General features: G+C 41.3%; 1 protein-coding gene across 2 annotated transcripts in view; it reads left to right on the plus strand.

The window, feature by feature from the left end:
* Positions 1-19,966, plus strand: part of DSG2 (desmoglein 2) — a 106,933-nt gene that overhangs the window by 66,952 nt on the left and 20,015 nt on the right. For both annotated transcript variants that reach the window (XM_030213788.1, XM_030213796.1), the window contains 4 exons: positions 4,490-4,656; positions 12,310-12,447; positions 16,376-16,561; positions 19,181-19,461. In XM_030213788.1, the coding sequence (XP_030069648.1) occupies positions 4,490-4,656; positions 12,310-12,447; positions 16,376-16,561; positions 19,181-19,461 (772 nt within the window). The remainder of the gene's footprint in view (positions 1-4,489; positions 4,657-12,309; positions 12,448-16,375; positions 16,562-19,180; positions 19,462-19,966) is intronic.

Consider the following 19,966-nt stretch of genomic DNA (forward strand, 5'->3'; position numbering starts at 1 on the left):
ACCTTGGACAAGTCACTTAACCCTCCATTGCCCCAGGTACAAAAAACTTAATTGTGAGCCCCCTAGGGACAGAGAAAAGTACCTGTATATGTGTACAGCGCTGCGTACGTCTAGTGAATCGTTTGTTTACTGTTTCCAAAAATACTAGGACTAGGGGGCATGCGATGAAGCTACAAAGTAGTAAATTTAAAACTAATCGGAGAAAAATTTTCTTCACTCAATGTGTAATTGCCACAGAATGTGGTAAACGCGGTTAGCTTAGCGGGGTTTAAAAAAGGTTTGGATGACTTTCTAAAGGAAACGTCCATAGATCGTTATTAAAATGACTTGGAGAAAATCCACTGCTTATTTCTGGGATAAGCAGCATAAAATATATTGAACTTTTTTGGGATCTTGACAGGTATTTGTGACCTGGATTGGCCACGGTTGGAAACAGGATGCTGGGCTTGATGGACCTTTGGTCTGTCCCAGTGTGGCAATACTTATGTAGTTTGGACAAGGGGACTGGCACTTGTTTCATTGAAGCTGGCTGCTTTGTCTTATTTTAGAGGCCCAGTAAAGGGGCAAGCTTGGTTTTGCCTCCAGATGTTGTACTTTTTTTTTTTTTTTTCATGTGATAAATATCAGTCCACTATGTTCTCCGTTGATTTCACTCCTGAGATTTAAACTTGGTCTTGTCTGCCTTGGTTCATTCTCCTTTTGAATTTCTTGATTCTGTAACTTTAAATTATCACCCTCAAGAGTGTTTCTTGTAGCCGTTTGTTCTGCTAGGCAAATTTCAGAATTTCAGGCTTTGTCCTGCAGGGAACCTTTTTTGGTCTTTAGGAAGGATGGATGAAACCAGCCTACAGTGATAGTGTCCTCCTATTTGAATCAAATTATAGTGCGGGTGCCTTGCACAAATTGGATTTAAGACATATGTTAAAGTACCTGAAGAGTATGGAAATTTAAATAAAACTTCTTTCCAACCGATATTTAAGAGATTTAAGTGGATTCTGTATCCCGACCGCTGATATTCCACTGAACTGTGCAGTGCCGCTAAATATCAGCACAAAATGGCCATTTTTGAGCCAGGACGCACAGTCAGGGAGAAGCCAGCAATTATGCAGATGAAGGCAGTATTCAGTTCCTGCACCCACCTAGCTAAGCAGGCACAATTAGGACTGTATCCTGCTTCCAAAAGTGGCCAGTTCAGGTCACAAATAGCTGACAGAATCCCACATAGCAAGATTCATGCTATTGATTCCAGTGACAAGCAGTGGCTTTCTCCATGTCTGTTTCAATAGCAGACGATGTACTTTCCCTCAAGGAACTTAAACCTCTTTTAAACCTAGATACGCTAACTTCTGTTACCAGATCCTCCAGCAAAGAGTTCTAGAGCTTAACTATTCATGGAGTGAAAATTATATTTTCTCCTGTTCGTTTTAAAAGTAGTACTATGCAACTTCCTTTAGTGTCCCCCCTAGTCTTTGTACTTTTTGAAAGAGTAAAAAAATCGATTTACAATTACCCATTCTACACTACTCGGTATTTTGTAGACCTCTGTCTTATCTTTGTCCGCCCCCGCCATCTCTTTTCCAAGCTGAAGACTCATAACCTCTTAAGCCTTGTATGAAAGGAGTTCCAGTCACTTATTCATTTTGGTCGCCCTACTTTGAACCTTTTCTAATTCTGCTATATCAAGATACGGTGACCAGAATTGCACACAGTACTTTGATATTCAGCCAGGACCCGCATAAGACACTTCTGCATAAGTTCCAGTGGCCCTTGCTGTTTCACTTAGCACTGGATATTCAGTGCCAGTGCCCGGACAAGGCCCAGCCAGTGATGGTCAATGTTTAAAAAAAATACTGACTGACTGACTGGCTTAATATCAACCAGTTTATTAGGTTTAGAATTATTTAAATTTAATATTCCTTTCAGAGGAGGCTGTAAAGGGGGAAGCAGCTTCAAAAGCAACAATTGCTTGATAGGTTAACGAGACCATTGCTTCTGTGTAATTTGTCCATGGTCATCCAGTTCCAGAAATTTTGAAAACTCACTCCACAAGGGGTTAGTCTGCTTCTTGAGCAGAGCACTCCTTATTTATTCCTTATAGAATTTTGCTAAGTGGCAACCTGCAAATCTATGCATCCCTTTGTCACTACAGATGGGATGTTCAAGCTTGAAGTGATGTGGCCCATGAGGCCTAAGTCTTAGCAGCAGGGATTACCCACCCTTGATAAGTACTGCTTTGGTACATCTCAAACACCTTGACTGGTCTTTGCAATGTTTTATACTTGGGAATGTCTTTTGTATCTTGGTTACTACTGATTCAAAATATGGCTGCAAGACTTGTATTGAATAGATCGAAGTTTGAGATGATTACTTCTTTGCTGATGTCTTTGCATTGGCTATCGATTAAGGCTCCAATAGAGTTCAAGGTTTGTTTTGTTAAGATTTTCTATGGGAATGAACCCAGCTTATTTGACTGATATTCAGGCATATTTTCAAAGCACTTAGCCTTCCAAAGTTCCATAGAAACCTATGGAACTTTGGAAGGCTAAGTGCTTTGAAAATATGCCTCTATGTCTTCATTCCACTGGCAGGCCAAGTAGACAGTTTCATGTAAACTAACTGGATCTTTCATTCCTTGTGACAGTTTATTATCTCAGAAGAAACTATTTTTTGTAGTAGCTCCACAATTGTTGAACCCTTTCAGTGAGTGTCTGAATCACATTAAAAGCTTTGGTAAGCTGCAAAAAAACTTGATTATTTTCAAAAATATGTATTAGGTTTTTAATGATTTTATTTTGTTTTACTTCATTGTACTTTCATTTTATTGTTATTTTGATTTTATATACTTTTATTTGTGTGATTGTAAACAGTCTTGAGCTTTTGGTTGTTGACAGTATATAAAAGTTATATATTAGTAGTGTTAATATTACCTGCTAACTTTCTCTTCTTTAATCCCACTAGACCAGTCCAGAACCTTTCTGTGGTTCTTATCTGGGTTTTTTTAATCTCCTAAAGCATAAAGATTTTAATTTGGCATGTTTGAGCATTAGTCTGGAGGGCTGTATTGTTCATTAGTTCTCTGTTGAGCAGTTCATTCATTCCTAGGGGATTGGTTTTTGCTTTTCATTGCCTTTGCAGTACTCCTTTGTCATAATAAATACTGTCTAGCCAGGGGGGTTGTAGAGTTCACATCACAGCTCAGTAGTTCTCAGTCTCCACCTGCTGGCAGGACAGCACAAACCCAAGTGTCTGGCCTGATCTAAAGGGACTTAAGGATAGAAAATAGCAGGTAAAAACTAATTTACCTGTTAACACGTCCCTGCCACATGCATGCACCTGCAATTACACCAGATCTGTAGCCTGAATATTAGACGTGCCAATACCGGCTTACACTAGTGATTCTGTAGTAGCATCTGGGCACCAAGATGCTGTTACAGGATAGGCCCTTAACGTACAGCATAGAGGTGCTTAAATGAGGTACCCAGTTGTAGAATTGCCCCATAAGGACGAGCCTCTGGGAATGACCAATAGTCCAAGGTACAACATTTGACCCTAAGGCCTAAAGCCAGGCAGATCTCAAGTAGACTGGAGGGAATGGGTCACATGCAGCATTTAGCCTATAAGAACAGAGATCATGAGAACCTAGCAGGAAGCCACTGCTTGCTTTAGCTTTTCAGGCTATTGGTATCAGGGGCGTAGCTACGTGGGGGCATGGGCCCCCATAGATTTGGCCCTCCCCCCCGCTGCTGACCCTTTTGACCCCCCTCCCCTCCTGCCACCATCAGGTACCACTAGCCGAAGTCCTCTTCAGCGCCGGTCTCCGGCACATTGCTATGCTGATCTGGAAGGATTCTTCTGTTTCTGTGATTCCTGATATCCTGCACGTTCCTATGTAGGAACATGCAGGACATCAGGACTCACAGAAACAGAAGAATCCTTCCAGATCAGCAACATCTTGGAGACCGGTGCTGAAGAGGACTTCGGCTGGCGAGGGTTGGGGACCCCCGCCAGCAAAGGTACCTGACAGCGGCGGAAAGGGGAGGGTTGGTGGTGCTGGGGGGGGGGGTCAAAAGTGGCAGGGGGCAGTGGCACCGGGGGGGGGGGGCTAAAATGTGCCCCCTTACCTCGGGCTGTGGACCCCACCTCCCGACAAAATCTGGCTATGCCCCTGAATTACAATGTAAATATATGAACTGTTGGGGCAGACAATCCTGCATAGCCTGTCAGACAAAACTAGCTACATGAGTACCCACAATTTGATAAGATTTGTCATTTCATATTGCCCCTATTGCCATATATTCTGGAAATTCTGAAACTAATTGTTGTTGTATCTGTTTCATGGATTATGTTTCTGTTTAAAATTCTTGTATGCTATGGGAAAATAGGTTTCTTAAATCTAAATTTTATTTGTTAAAGTACAACATGTGAACATGTATGGATTTCAGAGTCTTTTTGGAGTCCTAATAAATGTTTGTTTTTTCTGATTTTGCAGATACTCTTGTAATGAGGTTAAATGCTACAGATGCAGATGAGGAAAATACTTTAAACTCTAAACTTGCTTTCAGGATCCTTTCTCAAGACCCTCGACTGTCTCAGATATTTCAAATTCAACGGGATACAGCCGAAATTTACACAAAGATATCTTCCATTGATAGAGAGGTATTGGGAAACTTCAGAGACTCAGTAATTAAATGTGCCATTAGGGAGAAGGATAGTACTGAAGGTTAGTCTTGCCTTGAATTCAAAAATGGGAGGATGAAGTAGACATCCTGGGGGAAAAAAAGCCTCCCGTCTTTTGTACCTTTTAAGATGACACAAGTATTGCTATTGCTGGATATTTCTTGCAGTGCTATTACAGGGTAACTTTATTAAGGATATTTTGTGTGTATATGTGTATGAAATGCCTCTTATAAAATCCCCCCCCCCCCCCCCCCCCCCAATATATATGTACACAGTCTGTCAAGTGCATACTTGTATGCAGCTGGAGAATAAGGTGTTTGGGGAGGAATATGGGCAGAATTTGTGTTATCAGGTACACACATAGGTTACATGGTTCTGTAGTAGTAGTACTAACTCACCAGCAAGAAAACTCATCATGTTTACTTAACATGACATGCAGTATCACTATAATATTAGTGAGCAGCTTTACACAGCACAACCCATTAATTTTAACATGGGCTAAAACACAAGTGCATTAAAGGTAACAGTGTTAACATGTATTCTCCAAGGACAAGCAGGCATTTATATTCTCACATGTGGGTGACATCATCCACAGAGCCTGGTACAGATGCTGCCAAGTATACTATCACTTTAAATCTTTGAGTCAGAGCCCCCACAGTACTTGCGTGGTTTCCTTCCTGCCTGATGCTCAAGCGCGGGACCAGCAGTCTTTCATTTTCCATGGAGCAGAAAGTTGGACTTCTCAGTGCTTCAGACTTCTTTTTTGGTGCTTTCCTTTTTCAGAGCAATTTTTCTATGTTTTTATTTTATTTGTTTGGTTTTTTTTTGAGGGGGGGGTTGCTATTTAATTTACTTTTAAAATCATTTTTTCAGATTTTTAGTTTTTTGGCCTTCGGGCCCTATAAGGCCTTTCTCTGGCTGGGAGGCCTTTCTCTGGCTGGGAAGCATCAACCATTTCCAGTTAGAAATCACTCAACCATCTCAGCCCATTGAGCCTTTTGGCTTTGCATCGGACATTTTCCCCTCTATGTAAAAAAGGGTGCCGAGTGGCTTTAAAAAGTGTGCTCTGTGCAATAGGACTGTCTCAGGCACTGACCCCCATAACTGATGTGTTCAGTTCTTGGGTCCAGTGCACTGGGACATACAGTGTGCCCTCTGTCTGCATATGCAAGCAAGGTTTCTAAAAGCCAGCAGAGACCAACAAAATAAACTTTTTGGTTCGGCATGGGCTTCAAGCATGGTAGAGGTTTTGACACCAGATGCGGAACCTGCATCAGTGTCAGGAGTGACTTCAGGTACACCCACTGTGCATCCAGATGGTTCAACCTCAGAATCAGCAGCACGTCCACATAAGAACTCAACGTCCTCATCGTCGGTACTATGTGCATCAAGGGATCAGCAGTGTTTAAAAAAAAAACTAAGAAGCATAGTCTTCACTGTCCCTCTACACTTGGTGCCAAGAGCTCCTTGGCATAGATATCATTGAAGTGTCGATGCTGAGATGATCACTCTCCAACTAATTACTACACAAAGGCAACCTTCCATATCTTCAAGGTCTCCTACACCTAGACAAGTGATACCGTAGGCTGCATCCATGCCAGTTTCCCAGCCAGTATCAGCGCCTTCTCTCCAGGAGAAAATCCAGGCTATACTATACAGGCTTTCAGGGTTACTGCATATGTATTCTCAACAGGCTTACAGGGTGCTTAACGCCAGTCTTGGCCCAGCCCAACGATACATTGGAGCTACAGTCACGAGAGAGGTCCCACACACCAGCTCAGTGTTGACTGTCGGGGAGCAGCATGAACTCGACCGATGCATACATCAGCAGAGGAACTGTCTCCTCGTTCAGAGACACCTGCCTCAGTGTTCTTCCATGTAGAACCAACGCACTAGTTGACAGGCTGTTCCACGTACCTCCCAAGAGGAGTACTTTCAACAGTTGGACTCTGACTTCTCCTGGGAGTCGGACCATGTTCTACAGAACCTCTCAGCTGAGGAGTGCTATGGCATTCCTTCGGAACCATCTCCGCCTCCTGAAAGGCATAAGTGTCCTCCAGAAAATATAACGTTTCCTAGATTTGTACATGATGGCCCAGGCCATACTTTTTAAACTGGAGATTGAGGGAGAACTTTGTTAAGAACCTTTTGAGGTATTAGGCTATGACTGTCCTCCACGAGAGGAAATCATTGTTCCCCTTCATAAGGTTATGAAGGATGTACTTTTCAAGAACTGGGAGTCTGTATTGACAGTCCAGGTTGCTCCAAAGAAAATAGATACTATGTACAGGATATAAAAATGCACTGGATTTGATAAAACTCAACTACCTCACTATTCTTTAGTTATAGAGTCTGCATTAAAGCAAACTCATAGTTCAAGATCCCATGCATCTGCTCCTCCAGGTAGAGAAACCAGAACTTGACTCTCTTGGGAAGGAGAACATTTCAAGCATGTATGGTAACAAACCATATGTTGTGTCAATGGTCCCAAGCCACTGGTCCTCAGCCCAAATTTGGGTCATTCCCTATAGTCTAGAATGCCCTAAACACTTTCCAGGACCGCCTTCTCAATCAGGTAGTTCTAGTACGGATTCTGATTGACCATCAGGTTGCAGTGTATTACTTGAACAGGCAAGGTGGGACAGGTTCTTATCCCGTATGCCAGCAGGCAATCCAGATAGGGACTTGGGCAACTTAGAGACAAATCACTCTGAGCAGTCTAGCCAGAAAACAGAATGCTGTAGCGGACAAACTGAGCAGAGTACTTCAGCCTCATGAGTGGTACCTCAATATGTCTGTGACTCATCAAATTTCCCAGTGATAGATCTTTTTGCTTCTCCACAGAATAACAAACACCCTCGCTTCTCTTCCAGGCTCTTTGCTCCCAACCATATTTATTTATTTACTGCATTTGTATCCCACATTTTCCCACCTCTTTGCAGGCTCAATGTGGCTTACATTATGTCGAAATGGCAGTATCCATTTCCGGAGTGAGAAATAACGTATTATTAATTTAAACAATAAGTACAAAAAAGTATGAAGTACATTAGTAGTAAATGGATAAATAATGTTTCATGAATTTGAAATCAAAGATAATGTAGAACATTCATTAAAGAAAAAGAAATTAAAGTAATTAGAAGAGTTAACTGTTAACCTTTGTTCAAATTGAGTTAAGATGTCAGATCATTTATGAAGGATCCTTTGGATAAGTCTTTTTAAACAAATTAGTCTTTAGTAGTTTCCGGAAGGGTAACAAATCGTGCGTTGCTTTTATGGTATTCGGTAGTGCATTCCAAAGTTGTGTAGAGATGTAGGAAAAGCTAGATGCATATACCGATTTGTATTTAAGTCCCTTACAGCTGGGATAATGGAGGTTCAAGAATGTGTGTGATGAGCTTTTTATGTTTCTTGCTGGTAAGTCTATGAGATCTGACATATCGGGACTTCACCATGAATAATTTTGTGAACCAGGGTACAGGTCTTGAGTGTAATACGATCTCTCAGTGGAAGCCAATGTAATTTTTCTCTGAGGGGTTAACATAGAATACTTTTCTTCTCTATTGGGGAACAGATCTCCTATACCCCTTTCCCCCACTATCTCTCATTGGGGAGAAAACTACGTTGAGACCAAGGGACCACTATATTAATTGCTCCCTACTGGCCACAACAGGTTTGGTTCCTTTTTCTCCTAGAGTTGTTATACAAAGAACTGTGGCGAACCCTTTCCAACCCTCATAACACAGAATGTGGGATCCCTCCTATACCCAGATCCCTGCTCTCTGGCACCGATGGTGTGGTTTTTGATGGCATAGATTTAGCTACTTTAAATCTTTCAGAAGATGCCTCTAGGACACTTCAAGCTTCTGGGGAAGCCTTTTATACAGAAATGCTACCAAGTGGTGTACAGCCAGAGCACGTAATCCTTCTCGATGTTGTCTTCCACCTCTTATGGCTGATCCTTCATGGCCATGGAACCACTCATAATGTAAGAGCCATGGCTGCTACAGTAGCTCACTTCTGCTTGGCCTCCTTAGGGGAAATTTGAAAAGCAGCAACATGGTCTTCTATCCACACCTTTACTTCTCACTGTTGTGTGGAGCAGTACTCCAGGTGGGGATAGCCAGTTTGGACCAGCAGTCCTGCAAAATCTTTACTACTTGAATGTCCTTTTTTTTTTTTACACCAGGCTCACTTTGCACTTTAGTTATTGATTAATTATCCAAATTGTGAGCCTGGCAGCTAGTGAGTCACACACGTTTGAATATAATGCCTGCTTGTCCTTGGAGAAAACTTCAGTTACTTACCTGTAGCAAGTGTTTTCCAAGGACAGCAGGCATATATTCTCACATCCCTCCTGCCTTCCCTTGGAGCTGTCTTCCTAGCTTTTATACTATACTGCTGGTCCTGCACTTGAAAATCAGGCGGAAAGGCATGCGTGGTGGGGTGCATTGCCTCAAAGTTTTAAAGTGATAGTACACTTGGCAGTGTCTGCACCGGGATCCGTGGATGACGCCACCCACATTTGAGATGCCTGCTGTCCTTGGAGAACATCTTCTACAGGTAAGTAACTGTGCTTTGATTGCAGTAAAACTGGTGCAGATTTTAGTGCAAGGAATATCCATGCTGCCACATTATACAGCTTGAACCTTCTGCTGCTTGTTTAACTAATCAAAGCTCAAACCATTCCAGATTTCTACTACTACTACTACTACTATTTAGCATTTCTATAGCGCTATAAGGCATACGCAGTGCTGCACAAACATAGAAGAAAGACAGTCCCTGCTCAAAGAGCTTACAATCTAATAGACAAAAAAATAAATAAATAAATAAAGTAATCAAATCAATTAATGTGAACGGGAAGGAAGAGAGGGGGTAGGTGGAGGCGAGTGGTTACAAGTGGTTATGAGTCAAAAGCAATGTTAAAGAGGTGGGCTTTCAGTCTAGATTTAAAGGTGGCCAAGGATGGGGCAAGACGTAGGGACTCAGGAAGTTTATTCCAGGCGTAGGGTGCAGCGAGACAGAAGGCGCGGTCTGGAGTTGGCAGTAGTGGAGAAGGGAACAGATAAGAAGGATTTATCCATGGAGCGGAGTGCACGGGAAGGGGTGTAGGGAAGGATGAGTGTGGAGAGATACTGGGGAGCAGCAGAGTGAGTACATTTATAGGTTAGTAGAAGAAGTTTGAACAGGATGCGAAAACTGATAGGGAGCCAGTGAAGGGTCTTGAGGAGAGGGGTAGTATGAGTAAAGCGACCCTGGCGGAAGACGAGACGGGCAGCAGAGTTTTGAACCGACTGGAGGGGGGAGAGATGACTAAGTGGGAGGCCAGCAAGAAGTAGATTGCAGTAGTCTAAACGAGAGGTGACAAGGGTGTGGATGAGGGTTTTGGTAGAGTGCTCGGAAAGAAAGGGGCGGATTTTACGGATGTAAAGAAAGAAACGACAGGTCTTGGCAATCTGCTGGATATGAGCAGAGAAGGAGAGAGAAGAATCAAAGATGACCCCAAGGTTTCGAGCTGAGGAGACAGGGAGAATGAGAGAGCCATCAACAGAAATAGAAAACGGGGGGAGCGGGGAGGTGGGTTTGGGGGGGAAAATGAGAAGCTCGGTTTTGGTCATATTTAATTTCAGGTGGCATTGAGACATCCAGACAGCAATGTCAGACAAGCACGCTGAAACTTTGGTTTGGATGCAAGGTGAGATATCAGGGGTAGAAAGGAAGATTTGGGAGTCATCAGCATAGAGATGGTAGGAAAAGCCATGGGATGAGATTAATGAACCAAGGGAAGAAGTGTAGATAGAAAAGAGGAGGGGACCAAGAACAGAACCCTGAGGTACGCCGACAGGCAGAGGGATAGAAGTAGAAGAGGATCCACCAGAGTGAACACTAAAGGTGCGGAGGGAGAGGTAGGAAGAGAACCAGGAAAGGACAGAGCCCTGGAATCCAAGTGAGGACGGGTATCGAGAAGTATGCTGTGATCGACAGTGTCAAAAGCAGCGGAAAGATCAAGAAGAATGAGGATGGAATATTGACCTCTGGATTTAGCCAGTAATAGGTCATTGGAGACTTTAGTAAGCACAGTTTCGGTTGAGTGGAGAGGGTGAAAACCAGATTGTAGTGGGTCAAGAATAGCATGTGAGGAGAGAAAATCAAGGCAGCGGCGGTGAACAGCACGCTCAAGTAATTTGGAGAGAAAAGGAAGGAGGGAGATGGGTCGGTAATTAGAGGGACAAGTAGGGTCGAGTGAAGGCTTCTTAAGGAAAGGTGTGACCACAGCATGTTTAAAGACAGCAGGGACAGTCACAGTGGAAAGTGAGAGGTTGAGAATGTGACAGATAAAAGGAATAAGAGCAGGAGAGATGGCATTAAGAAGGTGGGTGGGAATGGGATCAGAGGAACAGGTGGTACATTTTGAGGAAGAAAGGAGAAGTGTAGTTTCCTCAATAGTAACTTCAGGAAAGGAGGAAAGGGAATGAGGGGAAGGAGAGAGAGGGGAACGGACTAGTGGAGGTAGAGAAAGCAAGGTTTATCTTTTGAACCTTGTTGTGAAAGAATTCAGCAAGAGTCTGAGGAGATAATGAAGGGGGAGTTGGGGGAGGGGGCACCTTGAGGAGAGAGTTCAATGTGGTGAAGAGAAGTTGAGGATTAGAGCCAAGAGAGTTGGTCAGTTGGGTATAATAATCCTGTTTGGCACGTAAAAGAGCAGATTGGAAGGAGGTCAGCATGAACTTAAAGTGTAGGAAGTCAGCAAGGGCCCGAGATTTCCGCCAGAGGCGTTTGGCGGAGCGGGTACAGGAACGTAGGTAGCGGATATTAGAAGTCAGCCAAGGTTGGGGTTTTGTACGCCTTACAGGGCGGGTCATCAAAGGTGCAAGAGTGTCTAAGGCAGAGGATAGAGTATTGTTGTAAGAAGAAACAGCCTCGTTGACAGACGTGGATGGTGCCACAGTAGAGAGGAGGTTTGAAACATGGGAGGATAGAGATGAAGGGTCAAATTTGTGAAGATTCCTAGATAAATGAGATAAGATAGGACGGGACTGGGAGGGAGGAGATTTAAGTGTGAAAGTTATAAGATGGTGATCAGAGGAGGGAAGATCAGAGGCAAGGAAACTAGAGGGTGAACAGTTGGAGGAGAAGATAAGATCAAGACAGTGACCATTTTGATGAGTGGGGGAGGTGGAGCATTGTTGGAGATTAAAGGAGGACGTTAAAGCGAGTAACTTGGAAATATAAGAGTTGGAAGGATCATTAGCAGGAATATTAAAGTCACCAAGGATGAGAGAGGGGGAGGAAGGATCATGGAAGAAGGCAAGCCAGGCGTCAAAGTCACTGAGAGAGGATGAAAGGGACTTATCAGGGGGACAATAAATGACCGCTATTCGAAGAGGCAGAGGAGACCACCAAAGATTGTATAAACCTAAGTGTCTATTCTTAAGCATCTACCTCAGACAGAAAATGGAGGGAAAACCTTTTAGCGCATAGGCCCCTCAGTTTAGAAACAGGCCACTAAATTGCTAGTAGCTCAGTCTCTGCATAAATGAACTAGCTAACCCAGAAACACCATACAGTGTGTCAAAATAGATTTTGAGTAGGTTTTTATAAAAAATCTTTTTTTTTCTTCTTTTTTTAAAATAGCAACAAAGTTCCTATGTGTTCTCTGTGGAAGTGAAAGACAGAAATGGTGATGATGAAACCGGAAAAGCTGGGACATCTACTGTCCATATCAAAGTTTTGGATGTTAATGACCATGTACCAGAGCTTGAAAAGGAAATGGTAAATTAAAGCTGGCATATGAAAAGCATATTGCTGTGTAGTATATTCAAAGCTTTGCTCTGATACCATTAAATCAGCCACTTTAAGTAATTCTAAGAAGAGCAGAAACCATAATTGCTTTTAAGTTCTTTACAATTTGTTTCCTCACCATCAATAGTCGTGTACTTGATTTGTGTGAAACTTGGATTTTTGTCTGAAAAAATTGCATTCATGTAGATTATTCATTAGTTTTTATAAGCTTATTTAAATCTGGGTGTAAATTTTCTGTAAAATGTCTTGATAACTTTTTTTAAAAATAAGTTGAACCTATCGTAAGTTAATATTCTGTTTTGCATTTTTATAATAAATTTCAGGTGTGCCCTTAAATATTGATGACAAATCAAATGTTATATTCTATTTCTGATTCTTATATTCCACTTAGTTTCCCCTAAGATTCACAGCAGATTACATTCAAAGAAGCCTTTACAACAAGGGAACTAACAAATCATATATAATATAATCATCTCAATGTAAACAAAGTACCAGTAGCTATATAGTATTCAGATACATTTTTAGGGTCTTGCAAAAAAGAATGTAAGAAGAAATCTGTCTTAAACTGTTTGAGAAGGTCATTCCAAACTTTTGGCCCTTGATATGATAAAGTGAGTTCAAAATAAGACAGCAGAGATTTTTTACCAATGGGTAGCCCAAATGCATATTGTAATACCAAACAAGTGCTCTCAACGAAACTACATTAGACTCTTACACAAAGTGGCTCATTTTGAAAACAAAAAAAAAAAAGTCCTAAAAAATCATAAGGTGGCAGAAGGTTGTTTTTGTCTTAAAGATGTCCAAGTTGCAATTTTTGACACCTCAATTTTAAATGTTTTGCTCCACAGTTGTCCAGATTTCAAGGGGGTATGTTTGGGGGCATGTGTTTGGTAGGGCATAGATGTTTTTCTGCAAGAATGGAACAGAAGGAAAATGTCTAGAGCCACAATAAAGAAAAAAAATAGTAAAGCAGAAGATACACCTTTTGAAAAAGAACAAGCACAAAGCAAACAACATTAAAAAAGGGGGGGCGTGACCACTGAAGTTCCAATACTGGGATATTTATTAACAAATTAAAGTCATACAATAAATACCCTAAATATGATGCGACACAGTCCTGCGTTTCGGTGCAGAAGGCGTCTGCATTAGGAGTCTTAGGGATGAATCTGTATATCAATTTGTGTAGGTATCAGGATACAACAAAAATTACAATAAACACCATCAAAAATGTGAAAAAAGCTGACGTGAAAAAAATGTCAAAAAGAGGAGACAACTGATATGACGAAAGTCATAAATGCGATCTGCTAAACAAGTTTACAAATTGGTACACTGATTCATCTCTAAGACTCCTGAAGCAGGTGCCTTCTGCGCCAAAACACAGGACTATGTCCAGTTGTATTTAGGGTGTTTATTGTATGGCTTTGATTTGTTAATAAATATCCCATAGTTGGAACTTCAGCGGTCGCTCCCTTTTTGTTGTTTGTTTTTAGGGCCAAAATTAAGACATTTTTGGTTAGACCTGTTTCAATCACAACTACGTGACAAGAAGGTGCTCTAAATGACCAAATGCCCACTGGAGGGATTAGGCATAACCCTCTGTCACCCCCCCAGTGATCACTGACCCTCTCCCACACCCTAAAGATGTAAATGAAACAGTACATACCAGCTTCTATGACAGCTTCAGATGTTATGGCCAGTCCTATTAGAGCAGCAATCATGGTCCCTGGAGTAGCCTAGTGGTCAGTGCAATGGACTGTAAAGAAAGGGACCCAGGACCATATCCCACTCTAACAGGTACACTTGTGGTGGAAAGTGTGAGACGTGCAAACCCCACCAAAAACCTACTGTACCTACATATAAGGCATAAGAGCTATTGTAGTGGTGTACAGGTGGGCTTTGAAGGGCTCCCCGTACAAAATTAGGGGATAACGGTGAGATGTGTACCTGGGACCTTTTGAAGTCCACTACTCTGCTGGGATGTCTGTGTGGCCAGTCTACTAATAACACTGGCCCCCCTCATACATCCCAATGGCTTGTTTTTGTGCAGTTTTTCCCTTGGACTTTTTTTTTTTCTTTTTCGAAAATGGCCCTAAAAGATAGATGCACTGAGCACAAAAACGTCTAGCAAATGGCCATGTTCACTACTGGATTTTTTTTACTTTTTCACAAAATATCCAAAATTGGACTTAGACATCATATCAAAAATATCCCCTCATAATATGTGAATAGGACAGTCTCATATAGATAAAATGCCAGCCATTATTACAGTCTTTGCCTTTTAGAGCTGTTAAATAAGCTTCATAAGAATTTTAATCACAGAAACCTCCTGCTCCTACACTATGCTTATCAATTCAAAAGTGCAAAAGTGTTCAGTTTGTTATCACAATGCAGAATGTCACTCCTTTTTTTTTTTTTTTTTTGCAAAATTGTCCAACTGTTAGAAAACAAAATGCCTGGCGCAGCTTACTGGTATAGTATTTCAGCTGGCAAGTCTCAGTAATTCAGTCTCCACAGAGGCTGTGAATTTAAGACTTGTCAGCTGAAGTACTGTACTAGTGAGCTGCACCAGGTATTTGGGGATTTTTTTGTAATAGTTGGACAATTTTGCAAAACAGAAGTGACACTCTGCATTGTGATAATGAATTGAACACTTTTGTGCTTTTGAATTAATAAGCTTGGTGTAGGTGCAGGAGGTCTCTGTGATTAAAATTCTTAAGAAGCCTATTTAACAGCTCTGAAAGGCTGTATTGATGGCTGGTATTTTATCTATATGAGAATGTCCTATTCACATATTTTGTATGAGTCTAATACAGGGGAATAGCCACAGTGGCCGGTGGGAGTGTTCAGTGCATTTCTTCCCCCCACCCCTGCATTTAAAATATTATCTTTGCTGGGGGATGCCAAAGCCCCACCATCCAAAGGAATTTGCTACCGAGCCGCTGTCGTCATCGTCTTCCTGCTACGGTAACGAGAAAGTCGGTGGCATGCTAAGGATTCCTTGCTTATGGTAACTGAGCATGCATGAGGAATCCCAGTATTGGCTTAGCAATGTATGCACATAAATTCCAATTTTTGCCAATTATTGCTTGTTAAGAGCTGTTAATGCTTAACAGCTTGCTAAAACCAGGGGCATAGCCAGACTTCAGCGGGAGGGGGGTCCAGAGCCCGAGGTGAGGGGGCACATTTTAGCCGTCCCCCGCCATTTTTAACCCCCTGCCATTTTTTACCTCCCTGTCGCCACCACCACCTTTAACCCCCCCCTCCAGCGCCAACCCTTTTGACCCTCCCCCACCGCCGTCGGGTACCTTTGCTGGCGGGGGTCCCCAACCCCCGACAGCCAAAGTCCTCTTCTCCAGCATGGCTGCGTTGCTGATCTGCAAGGGCAGGTTTCTGTGAGTCTGACGTCCTGCCAGCAAAGGTACCCGACTGCGGCGGGAGGGGGGGTCAAAGGGGTTGGCGGCAGGGGTCAGGGCCAAATCTGCGGGGGCCCATGCCCCTGTGGCCCCACGTAGCTACGCCCCTGGTTAAAACAATTACGCGCATAGCTATAAAATACGCCTAGATTTACCAGCGGAATCGCGTGCAACTCTAGGCACTCTATATGGAATCTGGGGGTAAACGGTTGTTTTCAGTGGCACTAACTGGTTAAGTACCATTGAAAATGACTGGTTAGCCCCCAGCAGGCTATTTAACTGGCCAGAAGCTGTTTCTAGCCAGTTAAATCGCTTTGGATATTGACCCCACAATAATTAACAAGATATAACATCATAAAAGCAGTTAATAAACTCTTTTACTCTATCATGGGGTTTAATATCATTCAAAACTTGCTGAAAAAAATTCATAAATATTGTTGGTCAGATGTGTGTGTGTGTATTTATATAATTTTTTTTCTTTTTAGTATGAAGGAAGCATTGTAGAAAATACAGCAAATGTTGAGGTACTACGCATCAAAGTCTTTGACAAAGATGAAGAACACACTGATAACTGGCTTGCAAATTTCACAATTCTTTCTGGGAATGAGAATGGCTACTTCAAAATAGAAACAAATTCTACAACCAATGAGGGAGTTTTGGTGCTTGTGAAGGTAATTGGTTGCAGTATTTCAAAATAAGATATTTTAATGAACTTGGATAGATGGCAGATGAAGGACAGAAGGGCATTGTTCTCTATTGTGAACCACTGAAGAACTGAACCATCTTAAGCCAAAAATATGTTCAGAATTACTGATGGCCTGATTTGATTTTTTTTAACAAAGAGAACTTGTTTGGGTAGCTTAATAAGCGTTATCTATTTTTCAGAGTTTTGTCAGGAGCACAAATAGGTTGTAATCTTAAAAAAAAAAATGAGGGGCTTCTGAAATTTAACATCACCAAAGAAACACACTTTACTTTCAGTTCAAAACTGCTTTTCATTTCTGCTGTTGTCTTATGCTACCCAAATGCATTGACCTTTGCCTTCATATAAGTTTGATATAATATAAGAATAGCCATACTGGGTCAGACCAATGGTCCATGTAGTCCAGTATCCTGCTTCCAGCAGTGGCCAATCCAGGTCACAAGTATCTAGCAGAAACCCAATTAGTAGCACAATCCATGCTACCAATCCGAGGGCAAGCAGTGGCTTCCCCCATGTCCATCTCAATAAGACAATGGACTTTTCCTCCAGGAACTTGTCCAAACCATTTTTAAACCCAGATACGCTAACTGATGTTACCACATCCACCAACAACGAATTCCAGAGCTTAACTATTCTTTGAGTAAAAAAAAATATTTCCCTCTATTTGTTTTAAAAGTACTTCCATTTAGTTTCATTGTGTCCCCTAGTCTTTGTACCTTTAGAATGAGTGAAAAATCGATTCACTTCCATCCACTCCACACCACTCATTATTTTGTAGACCTCAATCATATCCCCCCCTCAGCCGTCTCTTTTCCAAGCTGAAGAGCCCTAACCTGTTTAGCCTTTCCTCATATGGGATCATCCCCTTTATCATTCTGGTCGCTCTTCTTTGAACCTTTTCTAATTCCACTATATCTTTTTTGAGATACGGCAACCAGAATTCAATACAACATTCAAGGTGAGATCGCACAATGGAGCGATAGAGGCATTGTAATATTTTTGGTCTTATTTTGCATCCCTCTCATAATAATGCATCCAGTTTGCTTTTTTGACTGCCGCCGCACACTGCGCAGAAGATTTCAGCATATTGTCTACAATGACTCGTAGGTCTTGGTGCTGGCTCCTAAAGTGGACCATAGCATCAGATAACTGTGATTCGGATTATTCTTCCCAATGTGCATCGGATTATTCTTCCCAATGTGCATCGGATTATTCTTCCCAATGTGCATCATTTTGCATTTGTCTGCATTAAATTTAATCTGCCATTTGGATGCCCAGTCTTCCAGTTTCCTAAGGTCTGCCTGCAATTTTTCTCAATCCACATGCCTTTTGACAACTTTGAATAGTTTTGTGTCATCTGCAAATTTAATCACCTCACTCATCGTTCCAATTTCCAGATCATTTATAAATATGTTAAATAACATCCCACTATTCACCCTCCATCGAGAAAATTGGCCATTTAACCCTACCCTATGTTTTCTGTCCAATAACCAATTCTTAATCCACAGAAGGACATTGCCTCCTATACCATGACTCCTTAATTTTCTGTCTCTCATGAGGTACTTTGTCAAAAGCTTTCTGAAAATCTAGATACACTACATCAGCTGGCTCAGCTTTATCAACATGTTTATTCACACCTTCAAATCCTCATAAAATATATCCTTGACTATTTTCATTCGAAATCACGAGGAAAAAACCAACTCTGGTTTACCTAAGTAGGTTAAGGAGGGAAGTTATCAACGTGGTCTACCATTAACACAGATTATTTCACTGTTAACTCAATTCTTAGTAACTAGTTCTCATTGCATAAAATGGGACCTGTGCTAAAATAGCACAAGTTAGTAGTAAAATAACCTGTCTTAATGATATCCCATGTTGATTACTTCTACCCTTAGTGCCCTATTTGAAGCTGCACCTTGACCTTATAGAGCTTATGAAACAGTAAAAATAGATGCATGTTTGCCCATTTCCCTCCGCTCAGGATTTTAGAGACCTCTGTATCTCCCCTCAGCCATGTCTTCTCCAAGCTGAAGAGTCCTTAGCCCCTTTAGCATAGCCTCATATGAGTGATTTCATCGTTTTGGTTGCCCTTCTGTGTGCCCTTTCTACTTTTGTTATATCATTTTTTGCAGTTCAGGAACTGGAATTGCACACAATACTCGAGATGTAGTTGCATCATGGAATGGTATAGAGAGAACCCTATATTCTTTGTGTATTTCTCTATTCCTTTTCTAATTCCCAACATTTTTGTTTCCAGCATCTACACACTACGTATGATTTTAATGTATTTTCCATGAGACCTAGATCTTTTTCCTAGGTAGTGACTCCTAGTGTGGAAACTAAAATTGTGTGGCTTAATTAGAGTAATTCTTCCCTATATGCATCAATTTGCATTTGTCCCATGTTAAGTTTCATCTACTATGCCCTGGAAATAATTTTGACTCTTAAACTATTTAGAAATATTTTATTTCTCTGTGCTTATGTTCTCAGAGGCCAAAATAAAATGTAAGTTTTGTAATACTTTCATGAGAGGGCAAATTGATTATTTTGTGTGTAATTTTTTTCTAAAAATTTGTTTTATAAATAGGAAGTGGATTATGAAGAATTTCAAAATCTTGAACTAAAGGTTGTTGCTTCTAATAAAGCAGCATATCACAGTTCTATTCTTAGTAGTGGCGGTAGCAGCTCCATGGGAAAAGTAGTTCCAATCAAAGTGAAGGTGAAAAATGTTCTTGAAGGTCCCATTTTCAAGCCTAAAACAAAGCAGATTTATGTGAGTGAAAACAAGAAGACTACAGTGATAAACCAAATTATTGGATCATACCAAGCCTATGATGAGGATACTGGAAAAATAGCAGAACATGTCAGGTAAGATTATTTACTTCCATTTAGTAGATGCTTATATTCCATAAAGTTCAAGGTAACATACAATTAAAACTGCTGCTATTTCTAATCACAGCATCCTACTTTCTGGATTATTGTAAATGATAAACACAATATCAAAACTGATCAAATAGTTCTGTTTTTATCTGCTTCCTAAAACTAAAATTCTCCACAAATCTTACACTCCAGGAAGAAAATGCCAAAGTTTTGAAGCACAACAAGCCTTTGATGCAGTTTCCACATTTTGCTAAAGGCATTGTCAATTTTTCTTGTGAAGATCCAAGTGCCTTATCTTGAATATGACATTCAAGTTTACCAGCGAGTACTTGGAAGAGCTAGTGCTGAAAACATTGAAAAAGAATTCTTATACTGGTAATTTGCACAGGTTTCAACAGTACAAGCTGGGATGGCTTAGCAGTACCCTGCAAAGCAGGTTTCTATCCCAGGGTCAGTCCTTTTGTAGCAACAGACAAAAGAAGGTTGAGACTCC

The sequence above is a fragment of the Microcaecilia unicolor genome, chromosome 1, assembly GCF_901765095.1.
Source record: "Microcaecilia unicolor chromosome 1, aMicUni1.1, whole genome shotgun sequence".
NCBI lineage: Eukaryota > Metazoa > Chordata > Amphibia > Gymnophiona > Siphonopidae > Microcaecilia > Microcaecilia unicolor.